Source organism: Vigna angularis, chromosome 10 (assembly GCF_016808095.1).
Source record: "Vigna angularis cultivar LongXiaoDou No.4 chromosome 10, ASM1680809v1, whole genome shotgun sequence".
NCBI lineage: Eukaryota > Viridiplantae > Streptophyta > Magnoliopsida > Fabales > Fabaceae > Vigna > Vigna angularis.
Genome location: NC_068979.1, coordinates 20,178,319 through 20,201,618, shown reverse-complemented (window position 1 = coordinate 20,201,618; position 23,300 = coordinate 20,178,319). Strand labels below are relative to the sequence as shown.

Sequence of the window (23,300 nt, the reverse complement as noted above, 5' to 3'; positions counted from 1 at the left end):
AACAGTAACAATTATTGAGTAATTTCCATTAATTCATTGATCTCATTCATCATCTTAATTTGTTGATGTAGCCAACAGAGCTGCATTAATATTAGCATAAAAGGGTGAAAGTGGATTCAGCATTATTTGATAACTTAATTTGGCAACTCAAAGACTTCTTTAACCATCCTCCTTGAGCCTTCTTGCTTGTAAAACTCTTCAAGAAACTCAGAAAAACGATAACTTCTGTATCTGGGAGGGTGTTCCTCGTCTATCAACTCCTCAATCGGCCCAATCATAGTCTCCAAATTCGGCCCATAAAACATTGCCATCGACACCCGCGGGCCCAATTTGTTGGTAACGGCCCTGTGATGTACACTTTTGAATCTTCCGTTGCTCAGAACCTACGCATTAAATAACTCAAACTTTACTTCACCCTCCTAATGGCCCATACCTCTTAGACGTTCTTCCTCAAATTTATACAAGCTCATCACATTGCAAAGTACACCAAATAGATCAAGGTTAGTAATTTATAAAAATATCAATGGCCAACTAGGCACTTTCATCCTCTGCTGCAGCAGTGATTTATTAAAATGAGAGTATGAAGAAGTACATTACTTAATATATTATTAAATATGTTTTTAGTCTTTAAAATTTAATATCAAATTAAAATTTATTTTTATTTTAAATTTTGACATAATTTAAAACTTAAAACAAATATTGTAAAATTTCATGGTATTTTAGAAGTGACGGTAGTTTAAAATTAGTGAAACCCAATTATTTAAATATTAAATAGGTTATTTATAAATAGTTTTGTTAAAAATAAGTTTCATTATTTTAAAATGTATCATTCCTCTAGAATCACTTTTCTAAAGTTTTCTACTTCTTTTTCTTTAAGAGTTTTAACTCCTCGATCATCTGTTTAACGATCAAGAGGTACCTGGGAGATCACGGTGGAGTAATTTCCACTACTACTTAATCAGTTCTTTGTTTAAAGTAAGTAAGTTTCTACCCATTTTTCCTTTTAATTGCGGTCTATGATCATGTAGAGAAATCTATTTTTACATGTACCAAAAGTGATTCTTTCTTGACTCTTGGTCAATTTGAGGTTCTAAGATTTGATTCTGATCACCAATAGGTGAGTTGTAGGCTTTTCTAGAGTTCCTTACGATGAAAGCAACGATTGAGAGTTTTTAGAGCGTAGAAGTTCTTTCTAAGGTAAGGGGAAGCTAGATGTCTACTTTTAATTGATGTTGGATAAATGTGTTTGATGCTTATATGTTTGTTAAATTGATTGAGTTTAGAATTTCAAGAATTTTGTTATGCTAATTTAGGTAATTAAGTATGTTTAGTTAATTTGATGATTTGTTCTAACTATGGTTAAATTTATGATGTCGTTGTTGCTATGAATTACATGTTATATATTTGTTTGGATGGTTCTATTTGACGGCCAAGTTGTTTAGAGTGGTGAATGATCAAATAATTGGGTTTTAAGGCTAAAAAGGAAGGGTTTTAATAGGTGAAATAGTGAGATATGTACTGATGTGAGGAAATAGTTTTTCCAAGTCTATTATGGGGTCAATTGAAACTTGTTAGAAGTATGTTTTGGGTGGAAACTAATCTAGAACCAAAAAGGGTGGACAATGGTTAATGTTTGAGAGGTTTTGAGTGCAAATTGGAGGTTTGGTTAGTGAAATTTTGAAGTGAAGTGTTGGGATAGGTTTGGGTAGTATGAGATCTATAATTAAGTCAATTAGAACTTGTCTAAACCTTTAGTTTGTTGTTTTGTTGTATGGAGTCGTAGAATTGTAGAATAGGTAGTTTGAGGTTTGGAGTGGTCATTTTAAGTTAGAGGTTTGTTCTTAAATGTTTCTCAGTGCCTAAGAGATTGTAAGAACCATTCAAACTTGTATAGGTGAGTTTTGAAAACTGATAGCGCGCCTAAGCGCCCCCAGGTGCCCCCTGAGTGCCCATGTTCTAGGGGTCTAGCGCCCCTCAGACAACTTTTAGTTTTTTTATAGTTTCAGGATCTCAAATTCGGGGTTTCGAATATCAGTTTTGGATGTTCTTTAGGTTGATTTGGAGGTTTTTGACCCTTCCGGAGCTATTGGTGAAGGTTTTAAAGCTGTTTTCCTTGTCTAGTGTGAGTATCAAGTTGCTATGAAGAAAATTGTGTTATTGTGTACCTTTTTATGACTTGTAAGGGTGTTTCTATTTCTTTAATGTATGATCAGTAGTCTCATGTATTGGTATACTATGTGAATGTGAAGTTATCTCAATGGTTTCATAGGTGTGAAAGAGAGTTCCAGGGAGGAATTTCTCAATGGTGGTTTCAAGTATTGTAAGTATGAATATGAGAAATTTAGTCTTGGAGTTCATCCTAACATTTTAATGGTCATCCATTCTCAAATAGAGAGGGGTGAGGCATGTCGTGAGAATAGTGGGAGGTTCTAGTCTAGGGTCTTTACTTTAGCCTAATGTGAATGATAATGGACTAACCTTTTGTAGTAGCTTATGGTGGGTTAATTATTTCACCACAACAAGTGCACGAAATGCCATAGTTTAATATTCATTCTAATCCAGATAGTCAGTCAAAGGGTTGTAATGCATATTGTGGGTTTGGTTGGTATGATGTGAAATATGTATCTTGTGTAAAATGTTTAACATGTTTTTAATGTATTATAAATTATTTGTATTGATAGTTTACCTTTTTATTTGTATGTTCTAGTGTTTTATTGTTGGTTATGATCATCCGGTAGGTGTGAGCAGTGGGTAATGGAGTTTTCCTAAAACATGCTCTTGGAGGGAGGACTATGAATGCTTAGTTTGTCTTTTAGACTTGCCTTTGTCTATAGTTTTGAATATAGATAGCTTGTATATATAAAGTTTCTTTATGATTATTTTGATGACTATAATTTGTTATATTAAAATTGTGATATATAGTATTTTATATTATATTTTAGAATGTTATAAATATAATTCTTTTAACTTAATTATATTAAATTATTTTTACGTGTAAAAGCAATTTTAGATTGATATTTGAGTTATTTATGTATTTTTATACTATTTGACTCAAATATAAGTCTGAAACACCGTTAAAAAACTAAAAAAATTAATATCGTTAGATTAAAATAAATAATCTATTCGGTTTTAAAGTATAGAAAACAAAATATATTAAATCAAAATTTAAAACAAAAATAATCTAAATTTAGAAAGTAATATTGATAATGAAAGAAAGGTTAATATCTTGATGGTACATAAATTCACATGCTGAAGAAAATGGTTTCCAGCTGTATGTAGGGCATCTGGTTTGTGCTTTTAGTTGACAGTACCAAATGCATAACTTTTCTGATAGAAATAACTTGGGTTGAATACGTGAGATCAGTACTAGTTTATAAAAACTAATCTTAACCAATTCCTATTGAAAGCAGAGTTTATCATGATTTAAGAATGATTACATTTTTTTTAAGGTCGCACTTTGTAGTTGATGAATATGGTTCAAGTTTTGGAATGATTAAACATAAAGCACTAATCAAACTCTAAGGTATTTTTATCTCTGTCATTAACTCAATATTTTTCAAACTTTTTAAAAGGCAAACATTCTACCGCTTTCAAAGAACACTTTTTTCCAATGTTTACTAAAGTTTTTAAGTTCTGCTATGAAGAAAGAATTATTGAAGAATTATCTTTTGCATTTGCAGGTATATTATTGTTCAAAATGATCAAACAAAACTTGTAAGTGCTATAATATAATTTTTTGGAGGAACATTGGTGATATATTTCTTTATATTTTATATTGCATTACCCAGTTTTTCATTGTAATAGTTAGGGAGGTGTTATTGTAAATGAATAATACCTGAATTTGATCTCCCAAGTTGATTACAAATGCATTGGGAATAGCAGGTACAGCAATCCATTTCCCATCTTTGATCACTTGGAGACCAGAAACCTGTGATTGCAAAACAACAGTGAGAAGATTGAAATCAGTATGCACAGGGAGACCCAAGGTTAGTTCTGGATCTGGGCATGGTGGATAAAAATTGACTTGTGCCCTTAGTCTAGGCTCATCCCCCAATATCTTCACAAAGCAATCTTCTTCTATTCCAAGCCCTATTGATACCAAACCAAGAACCCTTCTCACCAATGAACCAATCTCTCTTGCATATTCACTGAAAGCCTCCCTGTGTTCAACAGTAAACATGTTTCATTAACTTACAAACAGACAAAGATCATAATTTGTAACTAATGTTATAGTGAAAGAGGAAATTGCTGCTCACCCATATTGAGTCCTTATTTCTTGTGGCAGAAGATGAATGACATCCTCAATAGGGTACCAGGAATGACTGAAACATTCACTCCACATCTTCACCTTTTCTCCACCCTCCACATGGAGGTAATAATTGTAAAGTTTTGTGTTCTTGGTGTGATCTGTTGTGTAGAGCTCTTTTCTTTTCTCTGGAGGCAAATTGAAAAGGTCAGTAATTGCTGTCATCATTTTGTTGCAAACTTGTTCAGGAACCCCATGGTTCACAATCTGGAAAAAACCATATTCCTCACAAGCACGTGATATCTTCTGAACCACCAGAGAGGATGAAGGATCGCTCAGATCTATTATGGGAATTGAATCCAAAGAATTAACCTCTGAAAGTTGTGGCCTTTTATCCTCTGGAAGGATAAATTTAGGAGATAGGGGAAAGAGAGGAGCGAACTCATCAGCTAACACAAAGGCGTTCATCTTCTCTCAGAAACTTGAAACAGAGTGAAACTGTTATTTGCATTAAATAGCAACTTCTATGTAGTAAACATGTTGCTTAACGTACTTAAATCAAAAGGAAAGAAAAATAGTTACTTGATAGTCAGGTGCATCTCACTAGTAAAATTAATCCGAATGAAAGGAACCATTCCGTTAATAGCTTTTTGTCAGTAATATATATAATAAATTATTCTGTCTGAATTATTATATTTTATTAGTTAATTTATTAAATTTTTGTAATTAATTAATTGTAATTAAGGATATATATATATATATATATATATATATATATATATATATATATATATATATATATATATATATATATATATATATATATATATATATGTTAAACGTGTAATAAATGATAAGGTTTTGCATATTAATAAAAGATTGGTTTGTTGTTGAACATGTTTTGTTATTAGTATTTCATCATTACAGTAATATACATTTATTATTTAATATTATTATCTAAAGACTTGATACTAATAGTGTATTAGAAGCATTGAGATGAGATAGATCATTATTTGAATATATATATAATTATTAATTTTACGATGTGAGCTTAATTATTTTGCTTCTCTTGTATAAATACTGTTACAATAATTTCAATATTTGCTAATATAAATTTGGTTTCGGTCCTCAAGGGTACAAATTTTAAGGATTGGAAAGAGAACACGAAGATGGTTTTTGGTTGCACACATTAAGAATTGAGAAACCTCCTTCTCTTACGGACTCAACTATCTTTGACGAGAGAAGAGAATATGAGAAGTGAGATCGCTAAAATTACATGAGTTTGATAATAATTAAATGCGACATTTCAAAGGTCTTTAGAGATGCTATATCTGAAGAAATTACAAGTGCTAAATATTTTCTTGTTGAGACTGAAAAACATTTTGCGAAAAGCGATAAGGCGAAAGCAAGTGCGCTTCTTTAAAGCTTGGTTTTCATGAAGTATTAAGACAAAGGAAATGTGAAAGAGTATATCATGGAGATGTCGAACATTACTTCAAAACTTAAGGCGTTGAAACTTGAGTTGTTAGAAGACTTACTCGTACACTTAGTTTTGATCTTTCTTCTTTTTCAATTTGAGCAACTTAAGGTTTCATATAATTGTCAGAAAAAGAAGTGGCTATTAATAAGCTCAATTTGTGTACAAAAAGAGAAGAGACTAAAGCAAGAAAATATTGAAAGTACTCCTTAGCTAGTACCTCTAATGACAACGGCAAAAGGAAGAAAACTGATAATCCCAAGAATGAATTTGTTAAAGGTCCATCACCAAAGAAATAAAAATAGTCTAATAAATGTTTCTTTTGTAAGTTGGACACATAAAGACGGATTGTACAAAATATCATGTTTGGCATGCAAAGAAAAGGTTCCTAAGTTACCAGAAACCAATTGGTTTTGAAAGATGGATCTATGTTGAAGATGGAAAATCAGTAAAGATGGAAGTCATGGAATATTTTAGATTATTATTGTGTACTGGTTTTATTTGTATTTGAAAGACACTTTAATTGTACGACCATTTAGATGGAATTTGATTACATTTTTATTTGGACAAATTATGTTAATTGTGTTCATTTGGAAATAATGAATTCAAATTGTCTTTAAATTCAAATGTTGTTGAAACCAACTCACTTTTGACTAATGATAATCTATATATGCTTGTTAAGGTGACTTCCTATGATGAATCCTTAAATACAAAATTGCATGATACTAAGCGTAAAATTGACTTCACAAACCTTGTTGTTTGTGTTGAATGCGTTAAAAGTAAACATACCTAAACAATAAGACCAAGGACTATGAATACTATTATTCCAATATAAAGATATTTTTTTTATACAAAACAGTCACATTCTTTGAGGAAATTGAGTTTGAGGGGAAGTGTATTATATGGAATATACCGGCCGATGCACAACAAGAATTAACTTACCAAATTGAGTAGCAGGTCGGTCAGACCAGCTTGTCGATGCAATGCATAGCAATAATGTACTTGCCAATTTGAGTAGCCAATCGTCAAACTAGCCGACCGAGACAATGGTTGTTTATGGAAGTTATTAGGTATGTCAAATAGGTATTAATGATCAATTAATGGGTCAGATTACCTTATGTTATGCGAATATACGATATTAATGATTGATTATCGAGTTTGATTGCCTAAAAATATACTGCGTTAATGGTTAATCAATGGGCTTAGCTGCCACAAGCCCTATAAATAGGTGATTAATGTCTAGGTAACGACACATTTTTCTAAGCTAATTAAGTGGAGACCTCTTTGAAAAGCATATCTGACTTGAGCGTCAGAGTGTCTTCTAAACAACGTACCACTGATCGGTAAAGATTTTGAGGAGAAGTTAGGACGATCAAGATACAGAGCGGAGAAGTGGATTGGGCAATCGGAGTTGAGCGGGACAAGGAACAAACGATTGACCTCGAACCCTTTCAACCAAAACAGGAAGAATAAGGTTAGAGGAAGAATTGGTGAAAATTCCAGATCCAATTTACATAGTTACTTATGATCAAGCAAATTCAAAATCTCTACAAGAACAAACTCATGGTCCCAAAAAACATGTGCTTCATGATTAGTATAAATTCATGCAAGACAATAATATTTAGAAACTTGTCCCATTACCAGAAAGTGTGAAACCCATTGGTAGTAAGTGAATAGTTAAAACCAAGAGAGATTCTAAAGGTAATGTGGAAAAGTATAAGGTGTGTCTTTATGGAGAGAAGCTATACTCAAAAGGAAATGATTGTTTTTTAAAAAGAATTTCTTGGCAGTTTAATCAAAAGACTCTTTTAGAACAATAATGACTCTTGTTGCACATTATGATTTGGAGCTTTATCAAATCGATGTTAAGACAACATTTTTCAATGGCAACATTGACGAGACGATTTATATGGTGCAGACAAAAAAAACTTTGTGCTGGGAAACCCAAAAAATATGGTTTGCAAACTGACAAAATCCATTTATAAGCTAAAATAGACATCTCGTCAATGACACCACAAATTTCATCAAGTGATTTCTCATTTGATTTCGAGAAGAATGTTGTTGATGCTTTTGTGTATCACAAATTCAGTGGGAGCAAGAATATTTTATCGGCCTTGTATGTTAATGACATACTTAAAGCATTCAGCATGAAGGATTGTAAATCAAGGGATTCTCCAATTGCTAAGAGAGACAAGTTTAGTCTTAATCAATGAACAAAAAGGAAATTAAAAAATTTAGGAAATGTAGAAGATTCACTATGCATTAGCAGTAAGGAGTTTGTTGTATGCCCAAGCAGATATTTAAGCAATATATGAATGGATCATTAGAAAGTCGCCAAAGAGTTATGAGGTATTTCAAGTGAACAAATGTTTATAAGCTCACATGTGAAAGGTCAAACTAGTTAGAGATCATTCAGTATTCTGACTCAATTCTGCAAGATGCCAAGATAGTTTAAGATCCACCTCAGGTTACATTTTCATGTTAGCAGGTAGTGTAACCCAGTACCAACCAAAGCCTTACATCTTTGTCAACTATAGTTGCAGAATTCGTAGTATGCTATGAAGCATCAAATCAAGGAATATGACTGAATTTTTTTGTCACATTGTGGAAGGAATTGAAAGACTGCTTTAGTTATATTGTGACAACAAATCAATTGTATTACATCTTGGTTGTTGAAGAAATGGTACAGAGTGGATGATTTCCATAGAACACTTACGAACAAACTTCATAGGGGTAGATTCTCTTACTAAGGCTCTTATACTCAAGGCCTTTCATGAGCATATTACTCATATGGGTGTTTTAACTTTATGAAATCTTTGGTTTAGTGAGAGTTAGTCACTTTTGTGTGTTTGGGTTCTATGGTTGGTTTCATGTATGCATACATTATCTTTTTGACATATTTGGTTTACTAAATATATGGTTTATTATTCAGAAATTACACTCTATATATTAAGATTATTATATTGATCTCATTCAGATAAAGCAAGGAAATATACATGTACAGGTTACCTTCACGTAATTATCATGCTACCAATTTCATGATAAATCTATGTCATTTGGTTCGGCCAACATTAGTGATTATTGTTAGGATTAGTTACAATGAAAATTGTTTTGATTCTACATGTGGATATAGTTAATGAACGAGATCTTTTGAATATGCTCAAAGCTTATAATAACAATTTTTAGCCCAAAAGTCTAACACGTTTATAAGAATATATATATATATATATATATATATATATAATATAACAAATTATTAAATGTTATAAGATCGTTATGTTATATTAGTCAATGATTTAAGTGATCTAATTGATTAATTATGAGTAAGAATATATATGTCATGAAAGGTTTAATAGATAGAAATTATAAATAATATTTTAATTTGTTGAAGGACCTACTTAAAATATTAAAACTAAAAAAAGTAATTGACAGAAGATATATAAAGGGATCGTGGTCTCCTATGTAAACATGTACAATTATTCTCCATGGATTAAACCGTAGGTTCGCTCTTGATGTGGATGAAGAGAAGATTAGATACCAATCTACGTTGTTCCTAAAGGCTAATCCAAATAAGCTTTCATATTCTGTTTTAAAGGAAATTGAAAATTATTCTGTTTATTAAAGAGTTTATTACTTATTAATTATTGATCTGTTTTGATCTACATATGTATCAACACTGATCTTTCTTGTGGTTTTAAGCTAATGAACCTTTCAATGTTGCATAAATGTTTCTTGAAACTTACTCTCTTGATATGTTAAGTTGTCTATGTATTTCAGTATTTATTTATTGACACAGTTTTCTCACAGGACTCTGACTCATTAGGGGAATTTCAGATCTTCACTGGAAAGAAAGTTCTGTCTATGTTTCTTCATTTCTGCTGTGATCCCAGCCGTATGCCATTTATGATATTCAGAAAGACTAAACAAATGATCTCTTGATTTCTTTTCATTTGTTTGAGGTATTATGATCTAAAAGGGACTGTACAATCCAACTATTCTACCAATACAAGTTCCTTTTGGTGTTACATCGGAGATTAGAGATGAGTGATCCGAAAAGAGGCAAAGTTAATCGAAAGAGGACGAAAGTTAGTAGAACAGAAAAAGAGAGAGAGAGAAAACTTTTGAAGTGGGTACTTCTATACCTGTCTTCATACAAAAATTCCAAACAAAACCGATTCCACACTAAAAACAAGTTTGCGACTCGAAGGCATAGAGTGTCGCGAGTTCGATAACCATGACTGTTTGTGTTAACAGAGCAAGTAAAACGTATAAAAAAAGTGTTCAAGTATAACACAGAAAAGATAAAATGAAAAACAAGCCTCCCGTATCATGGTACGTTTGTTGAAACACGGGTATTGATCACATATTTATAATGGTCACAAGTAACCAAAAGCTCTATCGCAAACTATATACATCCCACGAAATTACGAAGTAAATCACAACTGTTGATCAAACCATGGATCCCTAGGAGCTTTTCTAGCTCCAAAATATTCTACAACACTTTCAGAAACCCCAGCAACATTATTTAACAATGAGACTCCCCATGCCAGCCATCCTGTCTGTGCGTGCTGATTATTTGTTTCAGCCATGCTTTTCTGCTGAGCTTCTTCAATGAGATCAAGCCACCACTTGGCCATGAACTCCTTGACAGCCTCAACCCCTTGGCTTACAACCTCTATTGGGGGAATTATGATTGGATTCTGGTCCAGGTTGAGCTTTGTTAAGTTTTTGAGCCTACTAAACGTGTAAGGAAGTGCTCGGATTTGGTTGTTGCTCAGGTCAAGCTCCCTTAAGTTAACCAGATCACCAACTGTTTCAGGAAGCTCTGTCATATCACTGAAATTATTGCTAAGATTTAGATATTCCAGATTTGTGAGTTTCCCAATAGACTGAGGCAGACCATGAAGCTCATTGAAATGAACATCAAGATGCCTGAGAGATTTCATTTCTCCAATGGAGGAGGGAAGCAATCGTATTTTATTCAAATGGATCAAAAGCTTCTCGAGGTTGACAAGTCCAAAACCCATGTTCGTTGGCAGACACATTAAGTTGTTAAAACTTGCATCCAGTTCAACTAGTGACCTACAATTGCATTGAGGAAAAACTTAAAAGAAGCACAAAATAGAAGTGTCAATTAAAAGGAAGCTATTAGATGAAAATATATTATGAATAATAACTTTGTTATAATTCGCACAAGTGCCTTTTGACTTGATGTGATGACCACATAAATGGATGGAGGCAACAAGAATCAAACTCTAGATCATTTGGTCAAATGAGCTCAGATACCATGTTATGAACTAAGTGAAGCGCTGGCAATAACTTTTTACTATTGACCAAATCCTTTTTGGAAATCATAAACTTTGTTAGTCCATCTCGATTTTAATAAACTTAAATCATGATTAGTGTAGCTTTCAATAAATATTAATTAATAATAGAAAGTGTGTTAAAAATAGTGTATCAGAGAATTTACTACAACCACGTACATATGAACTAATTATCCCCAAAAACTTGAACTATTAGATAAAGACACAAAAACGGATTTATATTATCTAAGAAGCTTTAATTTTAGAATGAAGAAGAAACAGACCTGCAAAGAGCAATGGATTCGGGAAGAGCAGTTAGCTTGTTCCCTGACACATTAAGGATCTTTAGATTAACTAGCAATCCAATGGAGTCTGGCAGAGACTCTAAAACATTAGATGAAACATCCAGCTCCACAAGCTTCTGTAGTCCTGCAATTGAATCAGGAATCGCCTGTTTTGACGGCACCAAAACATCCAAAAGTATAAGCTACAACAAACAATTGAATTATACCATGATCAACAAAATCTAATATACTGTTATATTATGTAATTAAAATTTTAGAAGAGTTACTTCGCTTCAACGTAACAAGTGCTTTATTTCCTTATTTCGGTCGGTAGAACCAGTGTTCAATGTCAATTACTGGTTAAACTTAAGTCACTTCATGTCAATGGATTCAAACATTTGGTGGAGGATTTAAATCAAACGCTAAATTATACTTATGTATATACACTACACGACCCTTCAATTCTCACTCAAGACAAAAGAGACTGAATCAAACGCGCCGCCTTAATCCTCTAGAAGATGAAAACAGGTTCATCACCAAATGACATTGAGAAGAAAAACACATCATAGGCAATGATCACGTGACTATAAGGTTTTGCTACGATGAAAACAAAAGACACAAAGATCGACATAAAAGACCGAGCATACCTCTAACTGATTCTGAGACAAATTAAGCACAACCAAACCACGAATCTTCCCGAAGGCCTCGGGGAGAATCCTCAACTGGGAACCAGAAAGATCAACTTTTTTCACTTCCTCAATCTCCGCTTGCCTCAAAATACCAACCACTCCTTCATCCACCTCTTCACCAACCCCTTTGACCGATTGCGCGTAAGCCTCAACGAGCATCTCCTCGGCAGCCCTAAGCTGCTTCACGCACTCCTCGTGCATGCCATCCACCCGCACCAGCGCATGAAATACCTGCGTCTCGTCGTCCGGCGCGTTGGGGTCGGCGATCTTAGCACGAGCGGCGGCAACAGCGGAGGGGTCCGGGCGGGGACCGATGGTGCGGAGGAGGGAGAGCGTGTGGGAGACGTTAAGGGTGGAGGCGCGTTGGGTGAGCGAGGGTAACACCTGGGGGTGGTTCAAGTGAGGAAATTTGGAGAGTAGAGATTGATGGAAGTGTGTGGGCAACGGTGGATGGGTGTGTGGATCAAGGTGGTGCAGAAGGAGCGAGAGAAGAGGGAAATCGTTGAGATTGGGATTCATTTTTGTGAAGAGAATCAAAGCAGAGAGGGAAAAAAAAACCAAAAGAATGGTAGATAGATAGATAGATAGATTGTTGAGGTTTGGTTGTTTCTAGCTTTTGCTGCTGACTGCTGTTTTGGATTGAAACAGTGAATGTTTTGGGTTGGTTGGCGTGCCAAAATGGTTGTTTGATTTCTACTTTTGGATATGTTTCCGTTGAGTAAGTCCCTTGGGTCGAAACAAAAGCTACTTTTCTTTTATTATTATTGAAAGAGTACGTGTAGGTTTTGTTTTTAAAAGTGATAGGTTAGAGTTGAGGATAAAATTCAAAAGTTGTATTTACTTTAGATAAAATTTGATTTGGGATATTTTGTAGTCAAAGTTTATGTGCATGTTTTACTGTTGGTGTTCATTTTCGAAGTTTAGGAATATTGGTGTTTAATTTCGTCTTCTCGGTTATTGTTTACATATCTTCAGTAATAATTTGCGAAGTATTTGTTGGTAGTTATGGACTTGTTCTTTTCCGATGGTATTTGTTAAGTTTTCTCTCCGAGTAGTTTTCGATAGGTTTTCTCTCTTGATGTTTGAAAATTTTCTCTCTATGTTGTTTTAAAGGTTTTCACTTATCCATGTCTTACCTTATCGTAATTCCCTTTTAGTTTTAACATTTTTTTCTATATCTTGATGTTGTTTTACTATGAAATTAAAGGAAGCATTAAAGTGTTTTGATAACCATTATAATGTAAGTTAACCGAAATTAGTAATCTAATTACATTTTTCTTTTGCTACTGGAAGAACGGTGAGTTGTTGTTATTTAACATTTTTCTCACTTAAAATGGACTAAATAGGAGCTACTAGAGCTGCTAAGGTTACATTTCAAAGTTCAGAACAACTATTGAAAATTTTTAGATAGCAGAAAACAACTCACTCTATCTTTGAAACAAACTACTAAACTCTTTTGTGAGGTACTTTCTATCCAAAATTTCCCTTGAGGCTTAAAACTAGATGTTAAGCACTCTAGTTCTTTAGAAGAGTTAAAACATGTTGAAGTTCAAGTTTCTTGAACTAGAGTTAGAGAGTGTGTCGTATGGCCAGATGGCCACGTAACTAGGACCGGGCAAAAAGAACCACTGAGAATGGGTGGTGGTCACACATGTTTGGACCTACGAATTCGGGAAAATAAGACAAGAGTCGAGCGGCCAGACGTGGGTAAGGTCCGAACGGAAAATCTTGACAGTAAACATCTCTAAAGAACCACTGCATATAATAAGCTGAGATTGGGTCATGGTTAGCGTTTTGCTAATCATAGGCCTATCTCAAAAATTAAAAATAGAGGTCAAAGGTAAAAGGTAGGTGATCACATTTATTGTGAATTTAAGACTTTGCTCTTACTGCCATTTGGATTAATTACTGACTTAAGCATCATAGTGTCTTTGACAGGTACCCTCAGACGGTTTGGAGCGTTGACAAGAAAGGACTTTGACTAAACACATATATTTACCTGAGTAAGCGTGAAGTAAAGTGTGAAGGTGTATTCTTCGGAGATACTCGACTCTACACCCAAAATAGAGAGCATAAATGTCTCTAGGAGAAACTCGATGTAGACTAGGTGTTGTCATACATTTAAGTGCTGCAGTATTTTCGTTTCTTTACTTTTTTGTTCGGGAACATAACCTTTAGGTAGTCTTTGGAGCAAACAACTGAGTGTTTTCTTTGTTGGACCAGTTCTGAATGTGAGGAGGTAGCTATTTTGGAGTTTTAACTCAAGAGCTAGTGTGGTTCTTGCATGTTTCATGTTGTGTTCATTTGGTTGTTGCACATTTTGTTTGGTCATTACATCTCTGGTTTTTGTCGTGCAGCAGTTAATTTTTATTGTTTAAAACATGGTAAAGGAATGAATGTGTTTGTTGGGAGAAGAAGTTGATTGTGGGAATCATTGTACATCTCATGCAAAGTCTTTTCACATGGTAAAGGAATAGTGTGTGATTGTTGTCTTACAAGCTTCTTAAGAGAATGTACATTGAAAATAAAATATTATTTATTTATTGATGAAGTATAAAGTTGAGTTATATTTAAGAAGAAAGAATAAAGAGATGGAGAAATAGTGATTAGGAAAGTGATAGAATGTGTGAAGAAGTATGGTTAGTAAAGATATTCCATTGAGTTATTGAGAAATGACAAAGTGTTATTAGTACTTCTTTTGAAATTAAGAATATGATATTTATGGTTATCCAAAAGGAGAACTTTGAAGAACATTGTGGAGTGTCAAGTTGACTTAGCTTCTCAATTTTCCAACATTTAACTCTTATTTTTTTACTTTCCATTTTTGTCAAAGTTTAGAGAAAAAGTAACCAAAACAAGTAAATGTTGGTATTTTGGATATGATTTGTTCAATATAAAGAAAAAAAATTAATTTTAAATGAAGTTATGTATAAATTAATTTGTAATCTATAGGTAATAAATTAGGATGTTATTGGTCAATCATGTTATAGTAAAAAAATTTATTATTGGAAGAAATTTTCCAACAACTAGAACCGAAATTCTCATGGGAAACGTTTTCGTTAATGTTTCGGTAACATTTGTCTGAGGGTCGGTCGTCCTTTCTTGCTATGCTCCGATCGGCCAACTCTTCAAGTAATCCTTCCCGATTGGTGGTTGACCTGCAGAAGACACTTTGACGCTCAAGTCAGATATGTTTCATAAAGAGTTCTATATTTTATTAGGATAGAAGAAGATGATTGTACCTGGACATCAGTTGTGTACTTATAAGGCTTGTGATAGTCACGTCCATTGATTATCCATTAGTGCAATATATTTTAGGTAATCAAATCCAATAATTAATCATTAATGCAATATATTTGTAGAGCGTAAGGCAATCTGACCTATTAGTATCTGCTTAATGACAATCAATTCCGATCGGCATACTTCATATAGTACATAAGTCCCTCAAGTCCGAGCAAGCTCTTTATTAAAAGAGGTGCGTAAGGATTATTATGAGCTTTAAAAGAGGTCTTTAGGAAGTCTATCTTCGATGCTTTAAGTCTTCACTGCTCTATGTACCGAGCGGCGAACTCTAGGAGTTCTCTTTGAATTTGTTCCTTAGACTGAACAGAAAATGCTAAGAGTTCTCTTTGACACTTTTTCCTCTACAAGAGATTTTCACTCCAAAAAATATGCTTTTAAATAAAGTAAACGCTTCAATATTTATTTTTATAATGAAAAGGCATTGGAACCCGACAAAGCTGAACTTGTTGAGTAGTCGACTGATAAGAGTTCTTTTTCGAACTTCCTGCGTTGAACGGGGATTTCTGAAGCCATTTTTCTGACTTTCCCCCGAGCGGCTTGAGACAGGAGTCATTTTTCTGGCTTCATGCGTTGAGCGGGGATTTCTGAAGCCATTTTTTTGACTTCCCCCCGAGCGGTCTTGAGGCAGGAATCATTTTTCTGACTTCCTGCGCTGAACGGGGATTTCTGAAGCCATTTTTCTAACTTCCCCCGAGCGGTCCTGAGGCAGGAGTCATTTTTCTGACTTCCTGCGTTGAGCGGATATTTCTGAAGCCATTTTTTTGACTTCCCCCCGAGTGGTCCTGAAGCAAGAGTCATTTTTCTGATTGTCTGCGTTGAGCGGGGATTTCTGAAGCCATTTTTCTGACTTCCCCCGAGCGGTCTTGAGGCACGATTCATTTTTCTAACTTCCTGCGTTGAGCAGGGATTTTTGAAGCCATTTTTCTGACTTCCCCCCGAGCGGTCCTGAGGCAGGAGTCACTTTTCTGACTGCCTGCGTTGAGCGGAGATACCTGAAGCCATTTTTCTGACTTCCCCCGAGCGGTCCTCAGGCAGGAGTCATTTTTCTAACTTCCTGTGTTGAGCGGGGATTTTTGAAGCCATTTTTCTGACTTCCTCCCAAGCGGTCCTAAGGTAGGAGTCATTTTTCTGACTGCCTGCGTGAGCGGGGATTTCTAAAGCCATTTTTCTGACTTCCCCCCGAGCAGTCTTGAGGTAGGATTCATTTTTCTGACTTCTTGCGTTGAGCGGGGAGGGGATTTCTGAAGCCATTTCTCTGACTTCCCCCCGAGCGGTCCTGAGGCAAGAGTCATTTTTCTGACTGCCTGCGTTGAGCGGGGATTTCTGAAGCCATTTTTCTGACTTCCTCCCGAGCGGTCTTGAGGCAGGAGTCATTTTTTTGACTTCCTGCGTTGAGCGGGGAGGGGATTTCTGAAGCCATTTTTCTGATTTCCCGCCGAGCGGTCTTGAGGCAGGAGTCATTTTTGACTGCCTGCGTTGAGCGGGGATTTCTAAAGCCATTTTTCTGACTTCCCCCCGAGCGGTCTTGAGGCAGGAGTCATTTTTTTGACTTCCTGCGTTTAGTAGGGATTTCTGAAGCCATTTTTCTGACGTCTCCCCGAACGACCATTATAGCTGACCAAGTTAAGGTTTGAACCTTCCTGCACATACTATTTTATAATTTAAATTAAGAGTCCTTAGAACCTGACAAGGTTGAACGCAGCTCTGAACCATCCAATGCAGGATATTTTATAATTTAAAATTAAGAGTTGGTAGAACCTGACAAGGTTGAACGCAACTTTGAACCATCCTGTGCATAATATTTTATAATTTAAGAGTTGGTAGAACCTGATAAGGTTGAACGCAACTTTGATCCATCCTGTGCATAATATTTTGTAATTTAAGAGTTGGTAGAACCTGACAAGGTTGAACGCAGCTCTGTACCTTCCTGTGCAGGATATTTTATAATTTAAAATTAAGAGTTGATAAAACCTGACAAGGTTGAACGCTCTGAACCATCCTGTGCATTATATTTTATAATTTAAAATTAAGAGTTGGTAGAACCTGACAAGGTTGAACGCAGCTCTGTACCTTCCTGTGCAGGATATTTTATAATTTAAAATTAAGAGTTGGTAGAACCTGACAAGGTTGAACGCAGCTTTGAATCATCCTATGCATAATATTTTATAATTTAAGAGTTGGTAGAATCTGAGAAGGTTGAACGCAACTTTGTACCTTTCTGTGCAGGATATTTTATAATTTAAAATGAAGAGTTGGTAGAACCTGACAAGGTTGAACGCAGCTCTTCCTGTGCAGGATATTTTTTAATTTAAAATTAAGAATTGGTAGAACCTGACAAGGTTGAAGGTAGCTCTGAACCATCCTGTGCATAATATTTTATAATTTAAAATTAAGAGTTTGTAGAACCTGACAAGGTTGAACGCAGCTCTATACCTTGATGTGGAGGATATTTTTACTCACAAAAATATGAGTTAAATAAATATATTATAATTTGTAACTTATAATGAAAACTCGAACTTGTGAAGGTTGGATGTAGGGTTGAATGTTCCTGAAAGTTCTCAAAACCAAAGTCATGACTTACGGAATTTTTTACTCTTGTTACAAAACTTGGTGTTGATCCAAATAGCGATGTCGAGACCGAGCGCGCGTCTGGTTCTTCGTGGCTTCATGGGGATGCCGCTCGGCCCCACGGTGGGTGCCAAAATGTTTCGGTAACATTTGTCCGAGGGTCGGTCGTCCTTCCTTGCTATGCTCCGATTGGCCAACTCTTCAAGTAATCCTTCCCGATTGGTGGTTGACCTGCAGAAGACACCTCGACGCTCAAGTCAGATATGTTTCATAAAGAGTTCTATATTTTATTAAGATAGAAGAAGATGATTGTACCTGGACATCAGTTGTGTACTTATAAGGCTTGTGATTGCCACGTCCATTGATTAACCATTAGTGCAATATATTTTAGGTAATCAAACCCAATAATTAATCATTAATGCAATATATTTGTAGAGCGTAAGGCAATCTGACCTATTAGTACCTGCTTAATGACAATCAATTTCGATCGGTATACTTTATATAGTATAGTTAGTATGAGTAACAAAAAAAAATAAGAATTATTTGTAATGAATGGTTATTCTTTACATGATTGATGAATAACATCTTAATTTATTACATACAAATTACAAATTAATTCATACATAACTCTATTTAATTTTTTTATATTGACAAAAACATATACAAAATATAAGCATTCACTTGTTCCGGTTGTGTTTCTAAGCTTTGACAAAAATGGAAAAAAGAAAAAACAAGAGTCAAAGGTTGAAAATTGCGAAGTTCAGTCAACTTGACACTGCACAATGTTCTTCAAAGTTTCCCTTTTGGATAACCATAAAGATCATATTTTTAATTTCAAAAGAAGCGCTAATAACACTTGGTCATTTTCGAACTTAGTGGAATATCTTTACCAACCATCCTTCTTCACACTCTATCATTTTCCCGATCATTATTTCTCCATTTATATATTTTTTCTTATGTTAAGAAGTGAACTTTAAGCCTAACTCAATCCCACAAAATTGGCTTATAAGGTGAGGTTTGCACTCACTTATATATTATAAATTGGCCTTATCTCTAGTTGATGTGGGACTTCCAATACTTATCAAATGTAACTCAACTTTATACTTCATCAATAAATAAATAATATTTTATTTTCAAAGCACATTCTCTTAAGAAGCTTGTAAGACAATTAATCACACACTAATCTTTTACCATGTAAAAAACTTTGCATGAGATGTATAATGATTCCCACACTGAACTTCTTCTCCCAACAAACACATTCATTCATTTACCATGTTTTAAACAAACAAAAAATAGTTGTTGCACCACGAAAACCAGAGATGTAAAGACCAAACAAAATGTGCAGCAACCAAATGAACACCAACGTGAAACACACAACAATCACACCAGCTCTTGCATTAAAATTCCAAAGTAGCTACCTCCTCATGTTCAGAATTGGTCAAACAAAGAAAAACTCAGTTATTTGCTTCAAATTCTACTTAAAGGTCACGTTTCAGTCCCCAAAACATAAAGAAACGAAAATACTATAACAATTAAATGTAGGACAACACCTAGTCTACATTGAGTTTCTCCTAAAGACATTTATGCTCTCTAACTCACGGTCTAGTTCAAGAAACTTGAACTTCATCGTGTTTTAACTCTTCTAAAGAACTAGAGTTCTTAGCATCTAGTTTTAAGCCTCAAGGGAAATTGTGGTCAGAAAGTACCTCACCAACCCTACAAGAATTTAATAGTTAAACTACTTTTGTTTCAAAGAATAGAGAGTTGTTTTATGCTATCTAAAAATTTCCAACAGTTGTTTTGAACTCTGAAATGTAATCTTAGCAGCTTTAGTAGCTCCTATTTACTCTAGCTTAAGTGAGAAAAATGTTCAACAACAATAGCTCACAATTCTTCTAACAGCAAACGAAAAATGTAATTAGATTACTAATTTTGGTTAACTTACATAATAATGGTTATCGAAACACTTTAATATTTCACTTAATTTCATAGTAAAATAACATAAAGATGCAGACAAAAATATTAAAAATAAAAGGGGGTTACGCTAAGGTGAGACATGGCACCACTGGGAGAGAACAAGTCCATAACCACCAACGAAGACTTCGAAAACGATTACCAAGAATATGTAAATAAGAACAACCAAGAGAGAGGATGAAAACAAGCACCAACATCACTAGACTTCGAAAATGATCAAGGAACCACCGGCAAAGAACATGCACAGGAACTTTACCCAAACCCTTTAAATTAGCGGAAGACAAAATATCCCAAATCAAATTTAATTTGAAACCAAATGCAACTTTTCAATTTTACCCTCAGCTTTAACCTATCACTTTTTTAAAAAAAGGTGACGTGGTACCGTGTCAAGTGAATGTCATTTATACGTGTGCATGTCAACCTAGTGATACTCTTATTAAAAGTGTTTTCTTACAATACTTGATTAATTTATTGATTAGAATTAAAAAATAATTAATTTAATTTTTAATTATTATAGCCACACACATTTTAGACATATAAACACACATAAATCTAGATACATAGACACACACAAACATGCACACAATGTATAACATTCATTTATTTACATTTCATGGTATACTCACATATATTCAATTCATTCACTAAAATATATTAAAATCAGTTGATTATTACCACTTCAAAAATTATTACATCAACCTCTAAATTTTACTTATACTCTTAGAATATATACATTAAATTAGACTCAAATATATATACTTATCACACTATTTCTATTAAATTATTACAACAAGAAAACTATAAGAATGCATAAATTCATGTCATAGAATCAATCTTTATGATAAACCACATACAATTTTTTTTTAAATTATATAAGAACTTCCTTTGACTCTTATTACTTAATATTTTTCTTCACGTGAATTCAATATCCATAAAATCTGATATCTCATATAGAATACCAAATTCAATATGAACATATAATTATATTTGCAATTCAACACATATGTCACACTTAATTATCATATATTTTATTTATATACATTCCAACTTAATTCATATTTTATTTCACATTACATAATTTACATCATATATTTCAAATCATATACATCATTAATCACATAATAACTCAGCTTAAATATCAAAATCATCATTAAAAACTATATATTTAAACATTAAAAAAATACTAATAAATTCTAATTCAATAATTATCACACTGTGATAATGTCTAAGTATAATTACTTCATAAATAACAATTTAGTAAATTATAAACAATTATGACATTTAGAAAATTTAAAAGAGTTATTTAAAGTTTGAAAAATGTTGTACTCACCTAGTCATCAATGATATTCATGGTATTCACATAGCAAATTAAACATGTGTATAAATTTGCTCAACCATCATTCTACTCATTCAACCAAAGGTATGCTCATGGTTATCAAACTTGCGAGTTAACTCGTTAACTCGTACAAGTTTGCGTTTTTACACATAGCTTCCGAGTTAACTCGGAAGTAAACTTGCTCTTGGTGTAAACTCGGTAGAATCGGAAGCAAACTCGCTCAAACTCGAGAGTTTGCAACCGAGCCGGCGATTTTAGAGGAGAAACTTTTTTACACCCAAAATCACAACCACCATAGTCGATTGGTGCATGAAACTAAAAAAGGAAAAATCGCCATGAATAGATTGGCGTCTCGTCGAACGAGTGTCTCCTCATTGTGTCTCTCATTGCTCATGGTGCCACCGCTTGTTCACCGCTTATGATGCCAACGTTCGCTCACCACTCGTGGCGCCACCGTTTTCTCACCGTGTCATCGTTTACTCGTCGCACAATTGTTCACTTAGTGATCGTGTCTCTGAGGTTGTCTCTATTTCATTCTTCTTCAGTTGTGTTTCAGGAAGGGATTTAGGGGATTTGTGAGTTTTTCTTTTTGTAACTTGCACCGTTTATTAGAGCAAGAGATTTAGGGGATTTGTAAGTTTTTCTTTTGGTCAGCTGCAAAAAGAGATTTAGGGGATTTTATTGTCTCGTGTTGTGCGGCATTTAGGTTTTGTTCACTTGAATGGATTTCGGGGAAAGTGATTGAGGGGATTTGAGAGGATTTGAAGGTAAATTTTTTTGTTGTTTAATTGAGTGAATTTTGAGGTAAATGAGAGTGGATTTTGAAGTAAATTTTTTTAATTTGTCACGTCAATCAAATCCTACACTAATTCTCACAAACTTTACTTCCAAATTCACTCTCACTTACCTCCAAATCCACTCAAATAAACAACAACAAAATTTACTTTCAAATCCTCTCAAATTCCCTCAATCACTCTCCCCCAAATTTATTCAAGTGAACAAAGCCTTAGGAAAGGTAATGCAACTATTATATATATATATATATATATATATATATATATATATATATATATATATATATTAGGTTTTTAATTAATTAGAATTTTTAATTAAGAATAAGACATTATTTTTAATTATTTAATAATTGTATAATATGTTTTATAATGTTGTAGTTGGAAACTGAAATTAAGAATAATTTAAAGTATGAATAGGAATAAATCAAATTTAATTAATAGTAGTCTAAATGTATCTTATTTATTAAAAAATAGAAGTAAAAATGCTTAATGTAGTAGTTAGATATTGAGAACATTTCTGAATTGAACTTTATTTTTAATGATTTATTTTATTTAATTATTTTATTGAATAAATATGTTATTTATTATTTTTTTTGTAGAAAACGAGTTTACGAAATTCTCACGAATTTACTTAAACTCTCGAGTTTGACTATTGCTAGTTTAACAAACAAAACTTTCATGTTTATACTTAATTGAATTTCATATAACAAACAAATAGTCACTCCACCACTAAACCGATTGAGTTTTCAAATAAATGATTTTCACTCACCAAACAAAATAACTATGTGTAGAAAATAATGTTTCAATTCATTTTATTTCATGCATATAATTGAGTATTTCTTGCTAAAAAAGACCATCTTGCATTAATTTGACTCACATTCACGTTCTACATTTTAATTACCAAATATATAAAATATCTCTCCTAATTCATTCAATTTGGCTTAAATGTATATTATTCAAAAACACCTTATTAGTAGTGCATGTTTTTAATGATAACCATCTTCTTATATTTCATTTGTTGTAATTTTTATTTTTTATAAAACTAATTAATATTAAAACAATAAAAAAATGTATAGACATGTTATCCAATTAGACGAAACAAAAATTGATATAAAAATAGAGATAAAAATACATATATTAGTACAAAAATATAATTAAAACAGTAATATATTTGATTTTGTTATTTTAGGTCCTTCCATGTTATAAGAATATTAATGTTTTTGGTGCAAATGAAGAATGCATTTTAGTTGGTGTGAAAAGTATTTTGGAGAAGATTTGATTCCTAGTAGAGACAAAAACCGAAGGGAATCTTAGTAGAGACCAGGT

At 33.5% G+C, this 23,300-nt stretch overlaps 2 protein-coding genes across 3 annotated transcripts; both read right to left on the bottom strand.

The window, feature by feature from the left end:
* LOC108326956 (protein DMR6-LIKE OXYGENASE 1) lies at window positions 1–4,842 on the bottom strand. The gene is made up of 3 exons (XM_017560591.2): window positions 4,257–4,842; window positions 3,836–4,160; window positions 1–383 (listed from the first exon to the last, which is right to left on the bottom strand). Exons 1-3 carry the CDS (start codon window positions 4,712–4,714, stop codon window positions 135–137), a joined length of 1,032 nt encoding a protein of 343 aa, XP_017416080.1. The 5' UTR covers window positions 4,715–4,842; the 3' UTR covers window positions 1–134.
* A 5,183-nt stretch (window positions 4,843–10,025) lies between these two features.
* LOC108327018 (plant intracellular Ras-group-related LRR protein 3) lies at window positions 10,026–12,723 on the bottom strand. Of its 2 annotated transcripts, none has more exons than XM_017560679.2 (3): window positions 11,958–12,723; window positions 11,311–11,477; window positions 10,026–10,805 (listed from the first exon to the last, which is right to left on the bottom strand). In XM_017560679.2, the coding sequence occupies exons 1-3, from the start codon at window positions 12,516–12,518 to the stop codon at window positions 10,160–10,162; spliced, it is 1,374 nt and encodes a 457-aa protein (XP_017416168.1). In that variant the 5' UTR covers window positions 12,519–12,723; the 3' UTR covers window positions 10,026–10,159. The 2 variants fall into 2 exon arrangements, with proteins under 2 accessions (XP_017416168.1, XP_052725257.1); XM_052869297.1 differs by having other exon boundaries at window positions 11,311–11,513; window positions 11,958–12,701.
* Between the last annotated feature and the right edge of the window lie 10,577 nt (window positions 12,724–23,300).